We start from the raw sequence: 23,918 nt of genomic DNA on the forward strand, positions 1-23,918 counted from the left end.
AAACCGTCCCTTTGCTTCTTTCTCAGCGAGCTCTCATGTCGTCGGACGACGGTCTCTCCAAGGAACAACCAGTCCCAGAGCCTGAGGGCGTGACATATCGCCCGGATGTTGACACCAGCTCGGTCGATGAAGCCAGGCTAATGCGTAAGATCGACATCAGACTCATTCCATGGCTGGCGCTGCTTTACTTGCTCAACTTCCTCGACAGAGGGAGTATCGGAAATGCAAGAGTAGGTCTTCGCGAAAAGCTCTCAGCGTGGTTTCTTGTGGACTGAGCACTTTTCCTGACTCCAACTTACTAGTTGTACGGAATGGAGACGTCTATACATATTGTAATGTCCTATGTCTTATGTCCTGCCCCTGCGCGTTATTCGTGGCTTATTTGTGCGACAGACGGACAGACAATACCTCATTGCTTTGACGGTCTTCTTCTTTCCGTACTCTCTGTTTGAAGTACGTCACATAGTCTCTTGATCTCACCGCACAAGCGACTGACTGAGGCAAACATTATAGCCTGCGACAAATGTCGCGCTTAGGCTCATGCGTCCATCCTTGTTTCTAAGCGCAACGATATTCTTCTGGGGTGTTGTCATGACTTTACACGGCGTCGCCTCTAATTACGGTGGCCTCATCGGGTTGCGATTCGCGTTAGGTCTTGCTGAAGCAGGCCTTTACCCCGGCATTGTCTTCTACCTCTCATGGTGTGGCCCAAACTCCTCTGCCCGTGATCTCGCCCTCGGGCAGTGAAAACTAGTTTGCTGATTGTCATTCATATCATCTATAGCTGGTATAAACGAAATGAGCTTGGAAAGCGAGTTGCTTGGTTCTTTGCTTCCGCAACGGTCGCCGGTGCATTCAGTACGTTCCACAGCAAAGTGCTTGTTCTTCAGACATGATTTAATCGACCTGGTATACCTCTTTATCGACTGCAGGTGGTCTTCTGGCAGCCGGCATTCATAATATGGACGGCATCGGTGGCAAGCCCGGCTGGGCATGGATCTTCATACTCGAAGGTCTCGCCACCGTCATCGTCGCAGTATTGTCACCATTTGTGCTCCAAGATTTCCCTGAGAATGCTAAGTTCCTCACCGAGACTGAACGTAAGCCGTAGTCAAACTCTGCGATCTGTCAACCTTCCAAGTTCCAACGCCTGTCTTCACAGGCGTATTCGTCGTCAGGAGATTGCAAGCGGATATGCAGTTCAGCGCCGGTGGAGAAAAGTTCCACCTGAAGCATGTGTGGTCTGCACTACAGGATTGGAAGTCATGGATTGCGATGGCGATTTATGCGGGATTGTGAGGATTTCTCAGTATAAGTCACAGTCTCTTACTGACCTGTTGAATGCTTTCATATCGCAGCGATGGGCCACTATTCGCCTTCTCGTTATTCCTACCCACCATCCTCAATCAACTGGGATTTGGAAGTACCGCGAGCAATCTTCTGTCGGTACCCGTATATGCCGTGGCTTGCATAGTCCAATGTCTCGTCGGATTCTTGGGTGACAGGTTCAACAACCGCAGAGGGTACATCAACCTGTAAGTCCAACAAGCCCTTCTAATCAATGCCGCCTTCTTACCTCGCCTCACCGCTTGTGTGGTCAGCGTCCTTTTCGGCTGTGGCCTTGTAGGATATGTCATCCTGATCGCATCGCGGAATGCGGCCTTGTCATACTTCGCCACCTACCTCGCCGCAATGTATGTCATTCAGTCATAGTCATAGCTCGTGTTAAGACCAGCCAGTATTCACGCATCTCTACAGATCCATATATCCTACCATTCGTGCGTACTATGCCCTTCTGATGATCAACCACCCACACTATTCCTGATCTCGGCCACTCGCAAACTAGCAAACTCTGTGTGAGTACATTCTGCTTTAACATGATGTCCTGCATAGCGTGCCATGGACGAGCTAACGCTACTTACGACCCGCAGAGCATGGGTGTCCGGAAATGTTGAAGGTTCGTACAAACGGAGCGCCGTTCTCGGAATGGCTATCGGATTGTAAGCACCTAAACTCTCCAAACCCTACTACTACCCCACGTCACTCACGATACTACCCTCCTTGCGGCCCCCGTCTACAGCGGAAACCTCAACGGAGCCGTCACATCCAACGTCGTGCGTATCATCTCGTTGCACCCTTCCCATATCAATGACACCAACGACTGACGACTCCTTGTCCCATGGCGATACTCCCATACACTTCAACAGTACCGCAGCCAAGACAAACCGTGGTACTCCCTCGGTCACGGCATCGTTCTCGTCTACATCGCCATCGGCTTCCTATCCTCCCTCGCCTACATGATCCTCCTCCGACGAGAAAACGCCGCACGGGACCGTGGGGATCGGGACGAAGTCATCGTCCCCGCTGGTGAGGCAGGAGGAGCGGGGATCTTCATAGACGAGGATAATAAGAAGAATAGAGTCACGAAGAGCGAGGGTGAAGTTGAGAGCAGCGAGGAGGATCTGAAGAGGAGGAGGAATGGGGTGTTTGTGAGCGTGGAGGAGGCGAGGAGGGAGAAGGGCGATTTGTGGAGCGGGTTTAGGTATTCGCTTTGAGATGCTTTCGCGCTCCGATGAGACGTGGACGCGGATGGAGCGTAACAAAAGGGCTGGAGTTTTTGAGTTTCTGAGTTTCTTGAGCAGTGCGATTTATGAGGGGATTATGTAGATAAAATACACATGGGAAACAAAAAATGGTGATGTAGCAAAGACTCAATGAGCGACTGAGTACCGTACCGATGACTTGACAAAATAAATCATTGCAAACTTGCAAAGTGATGAGTCTGACCCACGAACGCAACATGTATGTATCAAGCGAAAAGCCAATCGATTCGTCCATCGTTTCATGGACCATCGACCCGTACACTAGTTCTCGCGAACAACCACCCACACCCTAACCTGAAGACACTACAGATGCAATGTCCGCTCCGCGACTCTCGTAGTAGCGAGCTCAGGCTGCGGCGAAGGACCCGTGTCCGTCTCGCCAGGCTCGAGCGGCGGCGGCGCGCTGACCTCACCTCCTCCCTTCCTTTCCTGTTCGTCGAGCCACTTGTCCATGTCGTCGCCCTTGCCAAGGGGACGTTTGCCGAGAAGTCTGAGCATGTCCTCACTGAAGAAAGAGAGATGATGGTGATGAGAATGGATTAGATGTACACGGCGTGCAGAAGGAATACGAACCGGGTGATGTTCTCCTTCTCGAGCAAAAGTTCGGCGACCTTGACCACGTCCTCGCGGTGCTTCGTCAACAGCTCCGTCGTCCGCTTGTGCGCATCACTGGCAGATTGAAAACACGCGGTCAGTAAACAGAATCAGACGAACCTCCCTACGCTATGGGAGGGGACAAAGAAAGAGACGTACGTGATCATCTTGCGAACCTCGGTGTCCAACGTCTCCGCCGTCCTCTCACTGAAAGGCTTATTCCACCCCTCCGTCGTCCCCTTCGTCCCACCATAACTGACCGGACCAATCTTATCGTTCATGCCCCAGTTCGCGCATGCCTCGAATGCCAGCCGGGTGATCTTCTGCAAGTCATCCTGCGCACCGCTCGTCACGTTCTCTGTCCCGAAAAATATCTCCTCGGAGACACGTCCACCGAGCGTCATGCACATCCGGTCGAGCATTTGTGGCGCAGACAGGAGGTAGCGGTCGGTTGAAAGGTACTATCGCGGATTCCGTCAGACGAAGTCAGGGAAGATAAACGAAGAGTAGACATACCCGAGCGTAACCCAAAGCACCAACACCTCTTGGGATGATGCTGACCTTGAGCAGAGGATCGGCATGCTCAAGGAACCATCCACAGATGGCATGTCCAGCCTCATGATACGCCACCGTCTTCTTCTCCTCCGGACTCAACACCCTCGACTTGCGCTCCAAACCGACGATCACACGCTCAATAGCGTACTGGAAGTTCTTCTCGTCGACGGCCTCGGCGTTATGCCTCGCAGCGTGCAGCGCAGCCTCGTTACAGATGTTCGCGATGTCCGCACCGGAGAAGCCAGAGGTGAGGACGGCCATCTTCTGTGCGAACTCGTCGAGTGGAGGGAGCGTGTTGGCGAGGACGATAGGCTTGAGATGCACCTTGAAAATATCGCGACGTCCGCTCAGGTCTGGTCGGTCGACGGCGATATGCCTGTCGAAACGACCAGGACGAAGAAGGGCATCGTCGAGGACGTCAGGTCTGTTGGTACCAGCAAGCACAACAATGTGCTGATCCGTCCCGAAACCATCCATCTCGACGAGCAGCTGATTGAGAGTCGACTCGCGCTCGTCATTCCCGCCGCCGCTCGCCTTACCACCCTTCCTCGAGCGACCGATGGCATCAATCTCGTCAATGAAGACGATAGCGGGTGCGTGCTTCTTGGCTGTGGCGAAGAGGTCACGGACACGGGAGGCGCCGACACCGACGAACATCTCGACGAATTCGGAACCGGAGATAGAGAAGAAGGGGACATTGGCCTCGCCTGCGGTGGCCTTTGCGAGGAGGGTCTTACCGGTACCAGGAGGACCAGAGAGGATGGCGCCACGAGGGATTTTGGCACCAAGTTTCTCGTACCGTGTTGGATCCTTGAGGAAACTGACGAACTCCATGATCTCCTCCTTGGCCTCGTCCATACCTGCCACATCCGCGAACCTTGTCTTCACGGCTGCGTCCTTGTTGAAAAGCTTGGCCTTGCTCTTTCCGACATTGAAGATGCCACCGCCACCACCTCCGGCGCCACCTGCGCGACGAGAGAGCCAGATCATGCCGGCGAGGAAAAGAATGGTGGGAGCGAAGCTGAAGAGAGTGCGGCCGACGGAGACCTCATCGTGGTAGGAAACAGGTATGCGATCGTGTGAGGGAATACCGAGCTCGCGCTGAGCGTCCTCGAGCTTACGCTCGAAGGCCTCTACGCTGCCTATTGAAAAGTAGTACTCGCCGGATTGTGGAAGGTTGAAGGCCTGTGCAGCAACATTCGGGTGGAGCTTAACGCGCACTCTCTGGTTGTTGACGACAGTCAGCTTCTCGACGAGACCCTTCTCCAAGAGCGAGGTGCGGAACTCCTGCCAGGTGATCTCGCGAGTGCTATTTGAAGAGGGATTGAAGAGGAGGTAGTAGGCGATTACGGAGCCAGCGACGTATAATGCGAGCTGCTGGTTATTATTGTTGTTGTTGTTGCCACCTGGAGGGGGTGGTGGTGGAGCATTCTTCTGGTCATTTTCCTGGCCCTTCGACTGCTGGTGGTACCGTTTGAAGAAACTCTCGATGCCGCTCAGATCGGATTTCTCCTCTGACGGCTTGGACTCTGCCTCCTTCCCCTTGCCTTTCTCCTCTGGCTGCTTGTTCTCCTTCGGCTGCTCGTCTTTGTTCTCTTGTGGTGGTTTAGAGTCGTTCGAGGGTGTGGCGTAATACCGAGACCATCGTGCTGCGACGGATGATGAAGAGGACGCGGGAAGAGCGAGACGGCGAGCAGAAAGACGAGACGAAGCGCGAAGTGAGCGAGGAATCATGAAGGGGTTGGTGTATGCGTTGAGGGAGATGGTGGTCGAGAGGAAAGGGTGGATGTCTGGAGAGACAGACTGGATTGCTCACGACCTGAGCCGGCACGCAATATTCGTCACCCGCCGCCGAACGCGCGATGACCGACGTCCCGCAAGGCTCCGACGCCACACATGTTCCGCCGATCCCCCCATCCCACTGTCCTACGATCAGGAAAAGTCTGTACCTACCAGTTATGCTCCGGCTTTATACTGTAATAAATTAATTTCTTGCTCATCTTTCCATCTGCCGAGAGAATTTGGTAGAGACGAAGACATGGCTGGGGCAATATATACATTTGAAAGGGTATGTAAATTGCGGAGAGAGGATAATACGGTAAAGAATATTGCAACAAGCTGTAGCATATCGTCACCATCGACATCCAGAATCGCATCGCGTTAATAGCCCTCCTCAGGCAGGCCGTCCTCTACCTCGAACGCACAACAAAATGCGTCCCTGTCCAACAAAATCATCCCCTTCCCGTCCGGCGCCCACTTCAAATCCCTCGCATCGAACGTCTCTGTAAAACAGCCCCCAAGCAACGATCATAAATAAGACACATTCCCGACATCAACGGAACAATAAATATACGCACTCGCAGGTACACCGACACACTCCGCCATCTCCTCCGCCACGCCGTCTTCCCCGACCCACTCATCGCTCCACATATACATCGCCCGTCCACCACAGCACGCAGCCATGCTCCCTCTTCGTTGGGGATTCCATCGCGCTTGTTGTACAGGCCGTGAATGCAGCAGGACGCTGCGCAGTGCGGGCGTGAATGGCTCTCCTGGTTCTGGGAAGGAGAACAAATGAATCGCGTGTGGCACGTTCTCTGTCATATTTCCTCGAGTGAGCAGGGAAGTATGTTGTTGCTAGAGGTGAAGAAGCGCGCTTACCAAACCGGACGAGGAGGGCTGTTCCTGTGTGATTGAATTCGAGCTGCACTGGGCCACATTTCGGGTTGGCTTTCGATATGTCGGCTTTGAGCACGTTTAATGCATGTGGAGTTCTTAGACGTTCATCTGTTGTGAACGTAAACACACGGGAAGAAAAAAAATAGACTGGTCGGTCGTTGGAAGGAGCGATGGCACGTACATGACAAGAATCCTCTCCCTTCCGTCGCTTCAATCCAATTCGTTGGTTCTCTCCAGACAGTCTAGACTTAGCCACTCAATAAAGAGAAACAGACGGGTTGATAAAGACGGACCAAGTCGACTTACCGTCCCTGCCGGTATTCTAGATACGAGCTCGAGCGTGGCCACTCTCGACCACGTCAAATTTTCCAATATGTGGATCTATACCCAAAAGGAAGATAGATCGTGAACTGGTGCTCCCCTCCCCCGCTGAAACCATCAGTTCGAGACCTGCAGCGGAGGCTAGCTCACCTTGTCGTCCCAGCCGCCCACAGCAAGGAACATCCCCGAAGGATGCCACGCCACGGTTCGTATCCCAAACCCGGGATCCACGTCTGGCGTGAACGTCCCGAGCACGTCTCCCGCGAGCGATAGTATGTAGAGCTTATACTATGGTTGCGACGGAGGCCTTTGCCGTCATCCATCTAACCATCAATGCTTGGTCTGGAACAAGGGTGGACTCACCTCCATGGGGCCTTCCCATATGGCCAAATGATTGCCCGTCGGTGAGAGGGATAGAGATGACATGTAGGACGTCGGTAGGGGGTAATGCTGGTGGTCAGATCGTCCGGAGCCAGTGTCATCAGCGATTGCGAAAACATGAGCGAAAATGTCAGGCTCACTCGTGCGAGCCTATACTCTTCCGCTGCGTCGTAGACGCCTATGGTATCTTTTGATTTATGGCGCTCAGCAAGCACAAAATAGCGCCCATCGCGTCTGAAAGTATAGCCTGTAGAGATGAGAAAACAGCGGGGCGAGAGCAGAGTCGACAGTTGAAATACCTCGGTCAGGATGTAATGGATATTGGATGTACGTCGCCACGCCGCTGACGAGCGACCAGATGGTAACGCGAAGCTGCGAGCCCCCCATTGAGCTCACGACACGGAGATGTGAGATGCATACGTACAGCCCAGTCAGAAAAACAAACTATGTGTCTACCGTCTGGTGCCCACTCTGCTCTTGTCAAACCCTCTACGCCAGCCTCAACCTTCGTATACCACCTATCATCGCTCATCCTGAACACATGTACGACGCCCGCCTTTGCGCATGCAGCAAGCACGAACTCCGAGTCAGAGGACCATGCGAGGTGCGTGATTGTCGGCGTCTGAAACGTTCCAGAAGATGAAGGTAAGGAGGCGGTGGCAGATGGGGCAGGGTCGATGGCCCAAGAGCGGGAGATCTGGAAGGTGTCTGCGCGACGGATGATGACGCGGTCGGTTGCAGCAGTCAACAAGAAGTGGGCCCCAGGGCTAAAGGATACAAGACCTGAAGACTGTTTGAATATTTCTGTAAAGTCCATCGGGTGGATGTGGCCCGGTCAGGGAGTGAGTGGTTGGAGGACAAGTCCGAGACGCGTCGGATGTTGATCTGTTCGCGTTCGACGCGTCTATCCGACAAATTGGCTCAGAATATGATCGCCAGCCGCACTCCGGTCACTTTCGGAGTTTCCCGTCCTTTGGCTCGGAGTTCGGTCGCGCTGAGCATAGCACGGTGTGTCTCTCTCCGCCTCGCAACCACATTCATGCCTTTTCAGGCGCCCTCACCGCTAATTGACTCGATGTTTGCATGGGCTTCAGGAACTGCATCAGCCGCAATGAAGGTGCACATACTAGCCGGAGCCTGGAGGTTGAACCTGAAGGCTGACACAGACCCGACGGAATCTAAAACAATCGGCCCCATGTCATCCACCTGCTAGTTGAACCAACCCACTCTCTTTCCAATAACTTTATAGCGGCCGTAGCATTAACGCGGCCTTGCAGTGCACCCACTTTGTCAGCATCAGTCTCGGGCTCCAATGCTACGCAGGTCAAAGCGGCTGGTGGGTCGGATGACTACGCAATTGACGCACTGTTCCGTGTATGTATCCGTTGGCTCTGTCGAGCCAGATTCCTAATGCTCCGCGGAAGGAATATAAAGGGACGGGACCCAGGTAAGGGTTGATCCTGACCGGATCGTTTCCCCTCGTTCGAATCTTCTCTTCTGCTCCTGCCGGTTCTAAGGCTACCGACTCGAAGCTGCAAGTTACTGAGTACCGACTGAGCCCCGATCATGTCGAGTCCTGGGCCATATAACCCAAATTCAACGCATTCAATGACACCCTCTCCGTCTCCACTAGCGCCTGACGCTGAGAACGATACAACCTTTGGTCGCACTCTACAGGATGACGAGCGTACAGTACGTTCTGAGGAAGGTGTGGTGGCGAAGACAGGTGACGGCGAAAAGGGAGATCCATTTCTTGTCAAGTTTGAGGAGGGGGATAAGGAAAACCCTATGGTGTGCACATATTATGTCTCTCAGGTTAAGAGTATCTCACTCTGTCCCATCTGGTTATGTGTGCTTCACGTTCAGACTTGGGCTCCTTGGTATAGATGGTATCTGACCGTCGCTGGAGGCATGCTCATCCTTAATGCGTGTGTGGTTCTTATTGTCGAAACGTAGTCCTATATACCGATCTCATCATTACATTTGTGAACAGGACATTCGCGAGTGCTGCGCCTTCGAACCTTGCAGTACAAATCGAGGAACAGTTCGGTATGGGCGACGAGGTCTTTACTCTCACCGTGTCCCTTTTTATTGCTGGATACTGCATCGGTGAGTGCACCTCACAAATTATGTCCATATTTAGGTTGCTCATGCAAAATGCAGGCCCTCTCCTATGGGGCCCTTTGTCTGAACAGGTAATCTATCACTAGAACCTGAACTGCAACTTCGGTGGCGATGCTTAGTTGTACCCTTTTTCTAACAGTACGGTCGACGACCAATATTCCTCATCGCTTTTCTGTTCTACACGGTGAGTTTTTTTTTTGTCATCAACGATGATTTGCATCCTCTGATACGTTGGATGTCATTCAGGGATTCCAAGTTGGTTGTATGTTCGCCGAACCCTCATCTACCTCAGTTCGTGCTGATTTAGATCAACCTGTGACAGGTGCCCTCTCCAAAAATACCGGTTCCATTCTCGTCTTCCGTTTCTTGAGCGGTTGTTTTGCAGCAGCCCCATTAACTAATAGCGGGTACGATCTCTATTCCTTGATACGAACGCCGCCCGACCTTGGCTTCGAACTTCGAGCGCGCACGCGCTTCTCACGTTTGAGCCAACTCGTTGCTCACCTTACTGTTTTTCTAGTGGGCTGGTTGGAGACCTTTGGGAAAGCAAGATTCGCGGAAAGGCGATGGTCATGTTCGCCGTGGCGCCTTTCGCAGGCCCGTCATTGGGACCAGTGGTTGCGGGATGGATAGCTACTGCTGGGGCCGACTGGAGGTGGCTGTTTTGGGTGTTGACGATCTTCGTGAGTAACCCTTCATAACTCTTGAACAGTTCGATCGGGCTTCCCTCATCTGATGTATTGGTTTGTTTTTGACAGGCGGGAGTATGCCTTTGTATGGTATTGCTGACGATGCCAGAAACCTATGCGTGCGTCTCAACTTCGGTCTCTTTTTCTTCATCCTGAGCGACTGGATTGGCAGTCGTGTCTGACGTCTTATTTCGTGTATCATAGCCCAGTTCTCTTAGTCCGTAAGGCTCAGAAACTCCGCAAAACAACCGGTGACGAGCGATATTACGCACCCCTCGAGACGAAAAAGATGTCCTTCGGAAAGCGCCTTGAATCTATCCTCGGAAAGCCGTTCGTCCTCTTGTTCAGGGAACCGATGTTGATCGCCGTCACGATATACATGAGTGTAAGTCCATTGCGGCTACGACATTCCCCGTGATACACCTGCTGAGCTGGATTAGCCTATTTTCTATAGTTCATGTATGGATGCCTTTACCTCCTTTTCGAGGCGTATCCTATCGTGTTCACCGAGGGACATGGATTCGATGCAGGTTCGATATTTCCCGATTGCCTTGTGTGTCAAATATATACTGACAGCGGTGGTTTTGAAGGCGTGTCCGGTCTCATGTTCCTTCCTATCACTATCGGAGGGGTCGCAGGGGTCGTCCTGGTGAGCCGAACCTCTGAAATTTTTCTATCAATCAACATGACTGAACATTGACACCGACAGTACCTCACCGTCTTCGAACCGCGCTACGAACGCGCTGTCGAGAAACACTTTCCCAATATGGTCCCACCAGAATATCGTCTTGAAATGACGATGCTCGGAGCTCCTATATTCGCCATTGGTTTCTTCTGGTTCGGTAAGTACTTAGAGGTCCTCGATTCAGTAGTCCCGACGTTGTTTTGACGCGCGTATTTAGGCTGGACGAGCTTCCCTAGTGTCTCATATTGGTCGCCGTTGGTGGCTGGTGGTGTCCTTGGCTTCGGAATCTTCCTCATTTTCGTGAGTATACGAGCGTCTTTTCTGAACGGTACAGGACATCTAACACAATACATACTTGCACCCCTGTGAATAGCTGTCCTTGATCAACTACATCGTCGACACCTATCTCTTCGTCGCTGCTTCTGCACTCGCGGCAACGACGGTCGTGCGTAGCATCTTCGGTGCCGCCTTTCCCGTGAGTACTGTTCTCGTCCGCCTTTCAATAGTTCAAGTAACTGATTGTATATTGGCGTGGCCCGTGATATAAAATTGTAGCTTTTCGCCACTCAAATGTACGAAAAGCTTGGTGCGCGATGGGCGTCCTCTCTGCTCGGATTCATCGCTCTCGCTATGATGCCTATTCCTTTCTTCCTTCGCAAGTCAGTGTTCTGATTCACATTGTCGGCTCATTCAGCGCATTCGACTGATTTTTCCATCGCTTTCTATCTTTTCGCATCCGTAGGTACGGACCCGCACTTCGTGCCCGGTCAACTTACGCTCCGGATGTTCCCCGTCGACCGCCTCCGAAGGGAGAGGACAAGGTCTAAATGTCTCGCTTTTACCTGGGCCTCTATAGCTACCTTCCATGCTCTTAAACGCAGAAGTTCAGACACAGCCTATCATATCATTCTTTGAGGATTCACAACATACCACAACAACTATCAGTACTCACATCCTCGTACGCCAAATATGACCGCCGATCATTCCCACCAGCTACATAGTTCGCCGTGAAAACTCACTATCCTCTCGCCCCTCATTGATGATTTTATGAGCCTCACTGCCGGGTTCACTGTATTTCTAGACATTATACTTTACTGCTTGCTTTCGACTACTTATTGTGACTTTCTTTTATGCTTGCGCTTTTGTTGCTCATCTCTAAGGAAGCTTGATCTTATGAATGATTTTTGGGACGTTGATGGCTGCATGCGCACCCCGAAAACGGATGAACTCAGACAATGTTACCCTCTGGATCAAGTACATGTATAGTCAAAGGGCGATCAATATTCCTCATCCGAGATCAATGAAAAATAAGTGGCGAGGTGCTGGAGGGCAACTGAACAGACGTTTGATTTCCTTGCCCTGTGTGGTCGATGACTTGATGTGCGTCGGTGGCGTGCGCTGAGAACGAACTAGTGCCACACAGGATCTTTGCCGGAACGGCTCACGCCCGCGGGACGAAACACGGTCTTCCGAGACAGTACCCATGTCTCTCCCCATGGCCATCGATGACTGGCTCTATCGCCGCTCAATGCTCTTGGACGGAACCTTTCTCAGGGCATCGGGCATGAGAGATAAATAGTTTGTGCCTGCCAAAGACTCCCAGCTTGTCTCCACATCCTTCGTGCTACCCAAAGTTCAAGTCGACAGAGTTCTGCCACACGCCTTGCCCAGAGAAACGAACGCAGGACGGAACTAACAGAGATGTCCTCAATTAAGATTGACTGGTCGAAGGTCGATAGGCCAGAGCAGCTGTTGATGCGCTTTCCCAGTCGACGCTCGGTCGTGTATGGCACAAAAGGCATAGTCTCCTCGTCGCAGCCACTAGCCACCGAGGCAGGCTTAGAGATTCTGAGGAAGGGGGGTAACGCAGGTACGTCGATCCTCTATCTTGAAAGGCCCTTTTAGATGAATGTGGTTATGCTCCAGCCGATGCTGCTGTGGCGACGTCAGCGGCTCTGAATGTCACAGAACCGAGTTGTTGCGGGATTGGAGGGTGAGCTCAAAGTCCTATACAAATTGTTCATGATCTACTCATCGAACCCGTTGTTGCGTTTTTCAGAGATGCCTTCTGTCTATTCTTCGACGCAAAGACCAAGACAGTCAAAGCTCTCAATGGTTCGGGACGCTCGCCACAAAAGCTCACAATCGATCATGTTCGCAGTCGTGGCATCACTGGACACAAGATCCCCACCACGGACCTCAATGCGGTGACCGTACCGGGAGCAGCGGCTGCGTGGGTGGATACCGTGGAGAAATTTGGTAGTGGCAAACTCACGGTGGGAGATGTGCTCGCGCCGGCGATCAGGCTTGCAGAGGAAGGGTAAGTGCTACATGTTCAGTACCAAGTGAAGCCCTCTGATATTCCTCCAGTGTACCAGTATCAGAGCTTCATAGCTTTGCTGTGAGTGTTTTTCTATTCGTTTTTGCATAAATCATTGACCGCCGTATTTGCAGTGGCAACGCTCCGAGAAATTGATTCAGAATGCGTCCCCAAACGGTGATGAGATGTTGCTCAATGGCAAGGCCCCGCTACCAGGCCAGATAGTCACCCTCTCCAACCTCGGAAAGACCTTCCGCGCGCTAGCAGAGCAAGGCAAAGACGGGTTTTACAAGGGAAGAATTGCCGAAGCCATTGTCGAGCTCATTCAGAGCAAGGGTGGTGTGATGGAGCTCGAGGACCTGGCCAAACATGAGACGAAGATCGTGGAGCCTATCAAGTTCACATATGCGGATGAGGTGACACTTTACGAGGTATGATTAGACTGGGCGTCCGAATTCGCGATGAATCAAGCGTGGCTAACGCCTCCCTTTCACCATAGTGCCCTCCTAACGGTCAAGGCATCACCGCTCTCATTGCTCTTGGGATCCTTGAAGCCCTCCAAGAGCAAGGAACTATCAAGAACCTCCTTGAGATGGAGCATAACTCTCCTGAATACCTGCACGTTTTGGTCGAAGCTCTCCGGTTTGTGGTTCCAAGTCGCTTTATTCAATTTGCAGGAGGTTGACCTGTGCTGTGGCACCTTAGTCTTGCTTTCGCCGGTACAGTCAACCTCAACGCTCTCTAGTGTCATTTAGTTGGCTTACATATGCGACATTAGACAGCCAATACTTCGTGACTGACCCAGACGTCGAAGATGTCCCGGTGGATCAGTTGCTCAGCAAGGTTTGTACCAAACGTCTCCCTCGCCTCCGTTCTAATGTATTTATATCTCTTTTGAAACGCAGGAGTATCTTGCATCCAGAGCAAAACTCATTAATCCGACCAAGACCAACCCAACTGTGGTCCATGTATATCTAGCTCCTTTTGATACGTTGTGACATGATACTGAGGATTGTATAGGGCGACCCAGTGCACTCGTCTGATACCGTCTATTTCTCTGGTATGTTCCACGCTCGACAGTGTGGCCTGTTCTCTTGACAGCCTTCCGTCCCTCTGCAGTGACCGACCAATGGGGTAATGCATGCAGCTACATTCAGAGTAACTACGCCGGTGAGTCAACTTAACCTACGGGCCTTCATGCTCACAACTAATCCACCACATCGCTAGGTTTCGGAACGGGAGGTAAAGCTTCACCCCTTGTCTTGATAGACTTTGGCTGATTCACCACAGCTGTCCCGAAGGGCTGTGGCTTCACTCTCCAGAATCGCGGATCTGGCTTTGAACTCAAAGACGACCACCCGAATGCACTCAAGGTCAGTGCGATCTTTGCATGGTGACGTAGCAGACAATCTTGAGACCATATCCTTTTCTAGGGAGGTAAACGCCCGTACCACACCATCATCCCCGCTCTTGCCACCCGCGGAGACGAATTATTCCTATCATACGGTGTTATGGGTGGTTTCATGCAGGTACATCCCCTTCGCTCTCACTTGCATTGACTTCTTCTCATTGTATTCCCATATCCTCGACAGCCGCAAGGTCACCTTCAAGTCCTGCTAAACATGCTCCGCGGGTATACACCACAAACCGCCCTGGATGCCCCTCGCTTCTGCATCTCTGCTGGAAGTCCCGATACCATGTCTTCGAAGACAGGCGAAGCAGGAGACATCAACAGTGAAGTCAATTTTGAGGAGGGCATCCCTGTTGAGACTGTCAACAAGCTGCGCGGTACGTCTCTTGTGTCGCATTTCATGAGCTTTACATACAGATGAAGCTGATTCGTGCTTCGCGTCCTGGTAGAAATGGGACACGATGCACGCTCGGTCACAGGGTTTGGGAGGAGCTTGTTTGGTCGTGGTCAGGTCATCCAGAAGATCAACGATCAAAGTGGTAGGTTCGTGTGGGCCGCAGGTTCGGACCTTCGTGCGGATGGACATGCCGCAGCGCAAATATAGGAGACCATCGGAACGTTGGATGCATCCGTCAAGCAGAAGTGACCATCAGGGAAATCGATATATGTATACCTATGTTTATGTGAAATGTATTGTTCTCGACGACATAGATGCAAGTGATTGAGTACGTATGAGGCTTGGTAGTGTATAGTCTTGAAACAACAAGCAATGCGAGGGTATTGAAAGGTAAGCATACACTGGCATACGTTCACATTCTCTTCCTCCGCTCCGTACCGACTAGAGGATACGTAGAAGGACGCATGGTTATTTGACGCTGAAATCGCAGACTTTAAAGCAGACAATGCACTCACTCATCTGCTCACGACGATATTCTCTCAGATGTTTCGTCCTATCCGGACCCACTATCTTCCCCCAGCCCGCAAGGGGAACGACGATGGCAGTGAGGTTATCGGGGCTTCCCATATCTTCGGCGAAAGAGATGATGCTCTGAGCGGCTCGTTTGGGGTCTGGACAATTACGAGCGAGGTCGACTATTTCTTGATCAGAGGCATGGGCTGAGATGCCGTCGGATACGCAAACCATGTATGCCCAATCTTCGCCTGTATCATCTAATTTGAGCTTATGGAGCATTGGGGAGAAAAATGAATGGTAACACCTGTCAGGAGCTTGGTGCGGACTTCGGGCTCTGGGGTGACCCCGAATGGTTTCCATTTGAGATCACCAAGGCTGAGAGAGGCTACGTTGAGCCTTGCTGGTTAGCGACAGAGAACAATCGCGCCCACCTTCTAGTATTCTCCAGAGCTCCCATCCATCTGAAGTTTTATCCATTGAGAACCAAGCTAGGAAGTCTGAACCTTACGATGCGTACCGAGTATCACCAAAGGAATCCTGCACACGCGCTCAACACTAAACAACTGAAGAGATACGGCACAAAGGACCTACAGTGATCAAAGCGGTGGCCATCATACGTCGCAGACGACTCGATTCGATGTGGGTCTCTGCATGATGACGCTCGGTCATAGGAAGAACTCTGCCACGATCCGTCGAGCACAGCAGAATCCGGGTATCCCTAGAAGTCAGAGATCAGTGATGCCCGCGTCATTGAGGGTGACTATCTCAGAAGACAAACCCAACATGAGCCACAGTCAATGCGAGCTTCTGTGAGGAGAAGAATGGTGTTGCGGGAGCATCGAGAGAATGAAGAATGGCGACTGAAGCCGTAGAACCACAGGTCTTCGCTATCGGTTCTCCAGAGAGATTCCGGTCAACCTTAGGGGTTTGTTGCTTCAATGATGCGTTAGATGACCAAGATGCTGGATAGACGCACCTCAAAGAAAGCGAGTGTAGCGCGTGCGTTCAAATCCATCTCTTCTGGACAGTTTGGATCCTTCACCCAGGGAGCTAACGGCCCACCCTGAAATCGCTTGAAATATCCACCAATCTCCTTAATCCAAGCGTACGTTTCCGGGATCTGGTGTTTATTCACGGACTCAAACAAACCGTGAAACTCTTGTCGCAGGTATTGTGAGACCGTGGAACCGCCATGCCTACACACTCCATGGGTACGAAATACATAGGTGTGACAGATTCGTGAGAAAGCACGCACCCGTCGTATATTCCTACGAAAACAACCTGACTCGAGTACGGTTCGCCCACGCTCTCGGGATTCCAGTCGATCCCGTGGTGTCTCTTGACGCTGAGACGTAGTTCTTCCGGGTTCAGCGACAAGGCCGCAAAAGAATGAAAGTCTTCTTGGTAACTTATATAGCTCCCCAAAGTCAAGTTATGCCCGTGTGGGACCTGAGGGCAGACGCTTACGCTCTCTCACCGCGGGAGACGGCAGTCCCTATGATTTTGGAGAATAGCGGGACCCTGACGGGGCCCCCTAAGAAGAATCCCCTTATATGAACGTCACATTCTCTCGGGTACAGGAATGGCACGTACCTGGGGTAGCATAACGGACATAGTCGTGATAGGCCCGGGCATGAAGTGAAGGTGGGGTATGTCGGAAAGTGGCAGGGAGAGATAAGAGTCGAAGAGCCATTCACGGGAGTATCGCCCTCGACGTCTGCGTCGGCATCGCCTGCAGGTTGCGAGAAAGCGGCTAGGGACAGCGTCAACGACGCCGGGCGAAATAATTGTGGACAAGTCTTGGATGCGGTGTGCATCGTTCTGCCTGTTCGGGATGTTCAGGAGGCAGGTGTGGCGCTGGGTGGCGAGAGCGCGGGCGGGCCTCGGCGGGCCGACGGCGGCAAAGCTCCTTGTTCTCTCGCCACACATTGCACGACCGTCTCCACTGCCGTTGCTGTCGAGCTCAGACAGCGTCTCATGCTCGTCTGTCGGCATTTATCATAACACAGGATGGGTGGAAATCAGTCAGTGCCGAAGATCACCGCACAGGACAAGGCAATCTTGGAGTGCGTCTCTCGACCCCCATGAGGCGTATGCATCCGACTCTCAACTGCCTCACTTTAGCTTGAAGCTACAGCGTGATAAGCTGAGGCAGTATCAGAAGAAAGTATGTCTCACCTTACAGACGACTATCATTTTCTCCCTGATATCTGGCTCTCTTTCATAGCTCCAGGCCGTCCTTGATCGCGAGCAGGAGATAGCCAAGCAGCACTTGGCCAAAGGCCAGAAAGATCGTGCGCTTGTGGCCCTGAGGAGACGAAAGTATCAAGAGACATTACTAGTGAAGACGGATGGTCAGCTAGAGAATTTGGAGCAACTAGTATGTGTGTTCATTGCCTTGGGCCACGGCGGAATTAACTGGTTGTGTATTCGGCGCTAGGTCTCTACTATCGAGTTCTCGCTCGTCGAGGTTTCAGTACTACATGGGTTGAAGCAAGGGAATGAAGTCTTGAAAGAGATTCACAAAGAAATGAATCTAGACAGCGTCGAGAAACTCATGGAGGAGACGGCAGAGGCTCGCGCATATCAACAGGTATACCAGATACCCATCCCATACGCCGAATTAACTGCTCATAATTCTGGACTTTGCACAGGAAATCGGTGACATGCTGGCCAATAATCTCTCCCTGGACGAAGAGGATGCAGTGCAGGAGGAACTGAAGGCACTACAGGAACAGGCGGTATGATCCCAGTCTCGTCTCCATCGTGGGGCACGATACTGACAGCTTGTTGATAGATGCTGGAGGAGGCACACAAGACAGTTTCTGGCCTTCCTTCCGCTCCAGTAACTCAACCTATGCCAGCCGATCGCGAAGGTGTGTACAGTCTTCTTCGCTTCCTTGTACCCCCATTGAGACCTTGCTGTACCAGACGTACTGGTGGCGCCTGAACCAGAACCTGAGCGTGAGCGAGAACGAGTGCCAGTAGCGGCGTGAGTGCTAGAGCTTTGTATACACGTACGTAGACTTGAGACTGGACATGGTTATTTATTTCATCTATGTATATTAATCACTTTCATCACGCTGAACTATTACACCTGTTCGCGTTACTTCAGAGCGACACGACACTTCATTGACAGCATCCCGTGAGATCGTCAACAAGCAGTCCATTACGATGGTGATACATACACAAGCAAGAACTAGAAATTCGAGAAATCTCCAAAGCCCAGCTTACGCTTCTTGCTGTCTTCCGACTGAGCCCCAGCAACAGCGGAAGCCGGCCGCTTCAGGCTAAGATACTTTCCGACGCCACCACCACTACCTGTGGTGTCGGACGTCTCTAGTCCAACCTTGAGCCCGAACCAGTTGACGTCGTCTCCTTCCTTCTTCTCCTCTACTTTCGGAGTCGGATTCTGTTCTGCTTCTGCTCGCTTGGCCAACTTTTTGGCCAACCGTTTCTTGTAGTCCTCGAAAGGGTCCTGGTAACTGTTGCAAAAGAGCAGAAGCGCATACACTGAGTTCATGGATGAGGTGGAAGAAGCGAGCAAAGGACGTACATGATCACTTCGGTTATCCGGACTTCTTTCAGAGGCCGCTCAGTTCCAGCCTTCAACGTTAGTTTCTCCAGTGCGTTCAGAACATCGTCGCCACCGACTAACTTTCCGAATACCGTATGCTTGTTGTCCAAGTGTGGTGTAGCTCGGAAAGTAAGATAGAACTGAGAACTGGGTGCTCGCTTTCAGCATTGAAACGACATGCGATTGTGGCGGAACTACTGACCCGTTCGTGCTAGCACCCTTGTTGGCCATCGCTAGCGTGCCCCGGCTGTCATGCTTCGCAGCTCCCTTGAGGTCATATTCATCACGGAAAGGAGTCCCCCAGTATGATTGTCCTCCAGAGCCAGTGCCTGCTGGATCGCCTGTTTGAATCTGGACAGAGCAATGAGCATGAGGTAGGGTGAGCAATGAGATGGCAACTTACCATGAATCCGGGGACTAGGCGGTGAAATAGGCAATTATTATATTTTCCCTCTCGTGCAAGCATGAGGAAGTTGTAGCATGTTTTTGGGGCCTTATACGGGTGTCAATTGTTGCTGTCAGGATGAGGTGATGATAGAAACGTACTTTCTCGCAGAAAAGTTCCAGGTTCAGACTCCCTCCAAGACTAGTGACGACGCGAACGTACGCTCGACGTTTGCCTATATCCTTCTCTTTCCCCTTTCCCTTTGCAGGCTTTGAGACATCGTCAAACATGAGTTCCTCTTCGTCCCATACGAGTTTGGCAGCTTGTGCATTTGGGTCTACCGAAGTAGACGTGAATGAAGCGCCCTGTTGCCCAGATGAGTAAGGAGAGATGTTCCCTGTAAAATAACTTGTATGAGTGGAATGAAGTAAGAGAGGCACAAGAGGAAGTGCGGACAAGGTACAGCCTCTTTCTGAACAGCTGCAACTGGGCCAGCTTTCGCCACAGCAGTCTTTTCCTTGTCAGTCTTCGAAGTTGAGGCCGCCTTGGCGTTGGAAACTGAGACCGTTGGCATTCCATGAGGGTTCTGAAGCGTGATGACATCCTCTCTATGCACATTCGCCCATGTTAGAACTATGCCGCAGAGATCAGAACGAGGATGAGGTCGACGCACTTTTTGAAACGCACGTCATTCACTAGGTCTTTCCCTCCCTTGATACTTTCCGCGAGGAAGACATTGCCAGTGGATGCGATAGCCACTATGTGCGAGTGTTCGCTGAAAGGTTTGAAGGTTATGGGGTCGTGGTATTCACCGGAGGCTTTGCGGGAGTAGTGGAGGGTTATGAGGTCAGAGGGTTTCAGAGGCTCCTTTGTGACGGGATTCGTGTTATCGTGTTGTCTAGGAGGTTATCAGTCCAAAGGTTCGAGGTATGGAGGGCAAGTTGTACGCACTTTAGCCATGGAATGATGTTCGTCAGTTCAAACACGTTGCCTGTTCCATCATCATTTCTGGCGCATACTGGGTGGTTGAATGGCTGGAAGGAAAGTGAACAACAGTCGAAAGGTGTCAGTGCTCCGCGACTGGGGCCTTCCTGCTTCCTGTCGTATACTCCGTTAGAACACAGGCAGAAAGTGAAGAAGAGTGAACCCCACGAACGCTCTGAATCCTCCAGAGGAAGCAGTATGTTGCCCAAACATCCCTGAGTGCTCTGCATGAGTGACATAGAGCTTGTTGGAGTTTCCGTGGCCCATTGCCTATGCCGTGTATATGAAGGTTTGAAACAGCAGTGTGGGTCGTGGTAAGTTATGTGTTGAGTTGAGTGGTGGCGCAGAGGCAAGAGTTGAAGCGCCGCCGGTCCAGACGTTGCTCTTCTCCAACCAGTCGAGTATTTATTCATCTTTTCCGTCGGTTTTGCTCGCAGAGTACGTCTAAGACTCTTAGAGGTCTGTACACTGCCCACGCTGTAATCTTCCTTCAAATCGTCTCTATCATATTCTAAAAGTCTGGATTCCTCTTAGGCAAATTCCCCTCGCATGCTCACTCGTTATGCCATACCTGCTTCCCCCACAGGCCTACTTTTCGATTTCCTCGCACCAAATGCTGTTCTTCGAAGGCCCATCAGCTATCAACCCGAACAAAACTCTAACACGGCGACCAAGAGGCGGGGTACACCGACGTCCTCTCCAAAGCCTGCTCTGTCTACACACACCTCTCCTGCACTCATAGCATCACACGGGCTGCCCTCGAGACCCTCTAATGTCACCGCCTTCCATGTCCCTCAACCACTCAGCGATGTGTCTTCTTCAACCTCCGAGTCCAGCATTCAACAGCGAACGCGGGTGGCACACAACACATCTCCCGGTGCTCTTCAGACACCATGGCATTCCCCTACCATACCCATCTCTCACCAAGCTCGCGAGCCGCTTACAATTCGTCCAGAAACGAGGCCAAAATCTACTTTCAGACCAATCTCGTCACCATCCCCAAGGTCGCCACTGACGTTTGCCTTGTCCGCATTTGCTTATAAAGCCTCATATCACCCCATCCTGATTCCTCAGAGGTCCTATTCTAACCCACGGAAGACTCTTTCTCAGAAGTATCCTACACCATCTCGACGACCAAATACGCCTCCGACACCTCCACGCTTCGTCACACCAGCGAAGGCTGTCAACTCTGGTTTCGGTGACCCCAATCCAGAAGCCGGTGGCCCCAGCGTTGTCGTCTCTCCAAGTAATCAGGCTCATGCCTTTCACGCCGAAGTACAGGGTCTTCAAGATGCCCTATGGCAAAAGGACGTCGCTTCCGCTTCGTCTAGTTGGGCATCGTTGGAAGCCTCCAAGCGACTTCACCTTCTGGGACCGGCAGAACTCGAACGATGCTCCAGACTTATCTCAACCGTCGTTCCCTCCGATACGTCCAAATCCCTAGAAGACCACGACCGTACAGCTCTGGAAAACATTGCGGTCTATGCTGCTACGGGACGCGCTACCTATGCTCTTCGTACATTCTTCATGTATCACCTCCAGCGAGACGATTCCGAGGCTATTCTATCCCTTTACGATCGATTCTTGACGAGCGTCCGGACGCGACACGCCATAACGAACGAAGTTTTGGAGGAGCAGGAAGAACTAGACGATGAAGATACCGCTTTGGCATCGACGTCATCCCCGAGCTCTTCCCCACAGATCATGTACTCAGAATTCCTCATATTCGCCATCGCCGCACACGCTCTTCGCAACGACATGCCGGCTGCTGCTCAGACCGTCCTACAGTCTCCTTTCCGACTCCCCTACCGGACCGCCCTTAGCCTCATCCGCACCTTCAAAAAGCAAGATAAATTCGTACATTTCTTCGAACAAGCTAGATTGGCCGGACTCGTCGCCCATCCTCCCGCTCTGATGAGCCACGTATCTAAATCCGTCACCGCTAAGGCTGTCGCCCATCTCGAGAGAGTCTACAACGGCATCATCGCAGGCCTCGCGGACGATCCACCATGGCTATCCGCGTCGACTACCGCAGACCCTGCTCTTCCCGTTGTTGTTGAGTCGATCTGGATGGCATTTCTGAAAGCTTTCTTGGAGTTGGGTCGGATTGACTGGGCGGAACAGCTATGGAATGACATGACCAAGGCTGGGATCCGGCCTTCGGTCGCTGTGTGGAATGTCCTCCTCCAGGGTATCGGATCCACTCGTGACTGCTCGCGCGTCATGCAGTTGTGGGATATTATGTGCTCGCAGGACGTGCAACCCGATGGATGGACGTACCAGGCGGTCGTCATTACCCTCATGAGGAACGGAAGGATGCCCGAGGCTGAAGAGAAGTTTAAGGAGTTCCACAAGGAGGCCGCTAAGAAGAAGGAGCTGTTGTCAGACACGACGGCGGTCGAGTCGTTATATAACGCGATGATTTCCGGATACCTGTTCAACAAACGCGAGACCGAGGCCGACGAGCTTTTCGAGAAGATGAAGGCGGAAGGACCGTCGCCATCTATAGTCACGTACAACACTTTCATGTCTCATCATCAACGGCTGGGAAACTTCAAGGCCATTTCCTCGACGCTGCAGGCTATCAGAGCAGCCGGTCTGAAGGGCGATCCGCACACGTTCTCTGCCCTGCTCATGGCGTTGCTCCAGATTGTCCCTCACACAGAAGCCGTCACACGGACTAGGCGAATCATGCAGGCGCAGGGGGTAAGGCCCGACGCCATCATCTACTCGACGGTGATCAGCCACCTGCTCCGTGAACGCGAGCCTCAAAACCTCAAGGCCGCGATGGACTTACTCGCCCAGATGGAGGCGGACGGGGATCCCGAACTGCATCCTACCGCGGGAACTTACACTACCGTCCTGCTTGCCATCCACCGTTGGGAAGGACTCGCTGAAAACCTCGTAACGGACTACACGGACTACCTCACTCGGCGCATGCGAGCGAGGAAGATGCCGATGAACCAGGCGGCCTATAACGCGCTCATCAAGGCCTGTCTCGCGAACCGCGAGTCGACAGGTATCCGGAGCGCACTTCGATACTATCGGGAGATGGTGACGAAGAGGGTGGAATTGACGCAGGATACGTGGTATATACTGATACACGGGTTACTGTTCAGGAAGGAGATCGGGCTGGCGAACCAGTTGGTGGATGAGTTGGAGGCGTCGGGGTTCAAGGTTAAGGGTTCGCTGGCGAGCATGGTGGCGTCGGCGAGGGCGCAGGCAATGGCTGAACGGAATACATATTATTGAATATAATTGGTTCAATGTCTCGTAGCGTATGCGGTACAGACCGACTGTCATGAGAAAGCTAGATGTCGTTCTCCCACAAAGAAGGATTTCCCGAGACCGAAACGGAGATAGCGAGCATACGCTGAATAATAGCATGAGTTGTGAGCAATACGGACAAGAAGAAAGCGAGCTCACCCCAGTAACTCCAACGCCTGCCTAACCACTTTCCGAAATAGGGCATAAGGACGATGGAAACGAGTTGGGTGAGTTGTGCAAGACTCTCCTCCCACTCCTGCTGGGCTAGCTGGTACTCATCGTCCGAGTCGAGGGAGTCGTCTGAGGAAGCGGTCGAGTCGAGGGAGATGACTGAACGAGCCATGGTTGTTCGACTGTGGCCCTGCTGACGACTCGCAAACAGCACGGAACGCGCGCGGTCGGCACGGGCCGACGGGGATCATAGCAATTG

At 52.2% G+C, this 23,918-nt stretch overlaps 8 protein-coding genes across 8 annotated transcripts; 5 read left to right on the forward strand and 3 right to left on the reverse strand.

Moving 5' to 3' along the window:
• Nucleotides 1-140: 140 nt before the first annotated feature.
• On the forward strand, nucleotides 141-2,555 carry STEHIDRAFT_46368 (MFS general substrate transporter; the record flags this gene model as incomplete). The annotated part of the gene is made up of 13 exons (XM_007297932.1): nucleotides 141-230; nucleotides 303-332; nucleotides 394-453; nucleotides 514-701; nucleotides 785-858; nucleotides 933-1,100; nucleotides 1,163-1,295; nucleotides 1,359-1,535; nucleotides 1,602-1,694; nucleotides 1,932-2,000; nucleotides 2,081-2,114; nucleotides 2,208-2,357; nucleotides 2,448-2,555. 13 exons carry the CDS (start codon nucleotides 141-143, stop codon nucleotides 2,553-2,555), a joined length of 1,374 nt encoding a protein of 457 aa, XP_007297994.1.
• Nucleotides 2,556-2,906: 351 nt separating this feature from the next.
• Nucleotides 2,907-5,486, reverse strand: STEHIDRAFT_48293 (ATP-dependent metallopeptidase Hfl; the record flags this gene model as incomplete). The annotated part of the gene is made up of 4 exons (XM_007298046.1): nucleotides 2,907-3,108; nucleotides 3,177-3,272; nucleotides 3,357-3,658; nucleotides 3,714-5,486. The coding sequence occupies 4 exons, from the start codon at nucleotides 5,484-5,486 to the stop codon at nucleotides 2,907-2,909; spliced, it is 2,373 nt and encodes a 790-aa protein (XP_007298108.1).
• Nucleotides 5,487-5,831: 345 nt separating this feature from the next.
• STEHIDRAFT_164959 (YVTN repeat-like/Quino protein amine dehydrogenase) lies at nucleotides 5,832-7,950 on the reverse strand (the record flags this gene model as incomplete). The annotated part of the gene is made up of 10 exons (XM_007298980.1): nucleotides 5,832-6,034; nucleotides 6,110-6,349; nucleotides 6,414-6,539; nucleotides 6,613-6,673; nucleotides 6,738-6,812; nucleotides 6,903-7,040; nucleotides 7,116-7,202; nucleotides 7,274-7,380; nucleotides 7,433-7,505; nucleotides 7,558-7,950. The coding sequence occupies 10 exons, from the start codon at nucleotides 7,948-7,950 to the stop codon at nucleotides 5,913-5,915; spliced, it is 1,422 nt and encodes a 473-aa protein (XP_007299042.1). The 3' UTR covers nucleotides 5,832-5,912.
• Nucleotides 7,951-8,604: 654 nt separating this feature from the next.
• STEHIDRAFT_144033 (MFS general substrate transporter) lies at nucleotides 8,605-11,685 on the forward strand. The gene is made up of 17 exons (XM_007298981.1): nucleotides 8,605-8,924; nucleotides 9,000-9,061; nucleotides 9,127-9,242; nucleotides 9,297-9,328; nucleotides 9,397-9,441; nucleotides 9,504-9,519; nucleotides 9,580-9,664; nucleotides 9,778-9,940; nucleotides 10,016-10,065; nucleotides 10,151-10,331; nucleotides 10,401-10,476; nucleotides 10,537-10,595; nucleotides 10,656-10,788; nucleotides 10,849-10,931; nucleotides 11,005-11,106; nucleotides 11,187-11,290; nucleotides 11,374-11,685. Exons 1-17 carry the CDS (start codon nucleotides 8,700-8,702, stop codon nucleotides 11,456-11,458), a joined length of 1,617 nt encoding a protein of 538 aa, XP_007299043.1. The 5' UTR covers nucleotides 8,605-8,699; the 3' UTR covers nucleotides 11,459-11,685.
• A 495-nt stretch (nucleotides 11,686-12,180) lies between these two features.
• Nucleotides 12,181-17,045, forward strand: STEHIDRAFT_117701 (gamma-glutamyltranspeptidase). Its single transcript, XM_007298982.1, has 26 exons — nucleotides 12,181-12,501; nucleotides 12,558-12,624; nucleotides 12,691-12,951; nucleotides 13,002-13,032; nucleotides 13,086-13,382; nucleotides 13,451-13,593; nucleotides 13,657-13,670; nucleotides 13,730-13,794; nucleotides 13,857-13,919; nucleotides 13,972-14,011; nucleotides 14,071-14,121; nucleotides 14,179-14,193; nucleotides 14,242-14,324; nucleotides 14,385-14,480; nucleotides 14,544-14,739; nucleotides 14,812-15,200; nucleotides 15,275-15,525; nucleotides 15,582-15,650; nucleotides 15,707-15,736; nucleotides 15,793-15,812; nucleotides 15,867-15,993; nucleotides 16,054-16,193; nucleotides 16,252-16,471; nucleotides 16,531-16,683; nucleotides 16,743-16,809; nucleotides 16,869-17,045. Exons 1-16 carry the CDS (start codon nucleotides 12,333-12,335, stop codon nucleotides 14,964-14,966), a joined length of 1,746 nt encoding a protein of 581 aa, XP_007299044.1. The 5' UTR covers nucleotides 12,181-12,332; the 3' UTR covers nucleotides 14,967-15,200; nucleotides 15,275-15,525; nucleotides 15,582-15,650; nucleotides 15,707-15,736; nucleotides 15,793-15,812; nucleotides 15,867-15,993; nucleotides 16,054-16,193; nucleotides 16,252-16,471; nucleotides 16,531-16,683; nucleotides 16,743-16,809; nucleotides 16,869-17,045.
• A 181-nt stretch (nucleotides 17,046-17,226) lies between these two features.
• Nucleotides 17,227-18,377, forward strand: STEHIDRAFT_117702 (uncharacterized protein). The gene is made up of 7 exons (XM_007298983.1): nucleotides 17,227-17,341; nucleotides 17,400-17,442; nucleotides 17,503-17,655; nucleotides 17,716-17,868; nucleotides 17,930-18,016; nucleotides 18,073-18,151; nucleotides 18,207-18,377. Exons 1-7 carry the CDS (start codon nucleotides 17,286-17,288, stop codon nucleotides 18,269-18,271), a joined length of 636 nt encoding a protein of 211 aa, XP_007299045.1. The 5' UTR covers nucleotides 17,227-17,285; the 3' UTR covers nucleotides 18,272-18,377.
• Nucleotides 18,378-18,450: 73 nt separating this feature from the next.
• On the reverse strand, nucleotides 18,451-20,488 carry STEHIDRAFT_89982 (cyclophilin-like protein; the record flags this gene model as incomplete). Its single annotated transcript, XM_007298277.1, has 9 exons — nucleotides 18,451-18,760; nucleotides 18,832-18,999; nucleotides 19,055-19,203; nucleotides 19,256-19,345; nucleotides 19,399-19,634; nucleotides 19,694-19,845; nucleotides 19,911-20,135; nucleotides 20,189-20,335; nucleotides 20,394-20,488. The coding sequence occupies 9 exons, from the start codon at nucleotides 20,486-20,488 to the stop codon at nucleotides 18,475-18,477; spliced, it is 1,548 nt and encodes a 515-aa protein (XP_007298339.1). The 3' UTR covers nucleotides 18,451-18,474.
• A 113-nt stretch (nucleotides 20,489-20,601) lies between these two features.
• Nucleotides 20,602-23,717, forward strand: STEHIDRAFT_117703 (uncharacterized protein). Its single transcript, XM_007298984.1, has 4 exons — nucleotides 20,602-20,680; nucleotides 20,756-23,450; nucleotides 23,515-23,594; nucleotides 23,648-23,717. Exons 2-4 carry the CDS (start codon nucleotides 20,771-20,773, stop codon nucleotides 23,693-23,695), a joined length of 2,808 nt encoding a protein of 935 aa, XP_007299046.1. The 5' UTR covers nucleotides 20,602-20,680; nucleotides 20,756-20,770; the 3' UTR covers nucleotides 23,696-23,717.
• Nucleotides 23,718-23,918: the final 201 nt, after the last annotated feature.

Source organism: Stereum hirsutum (assembly GCF_000264905.1).
Source record: "Stereum hirsutum FP-91666 SS1 unplaced genomic scaffold STEHIscaffold_1, whole genome shotgun sequence".
Lineage (NCBI taxonomy): Eukaryota > Fungi > Basidiomycota > Agaricomycetes > Russulales > Stereaceae > Stereum > Stereum hirsutum.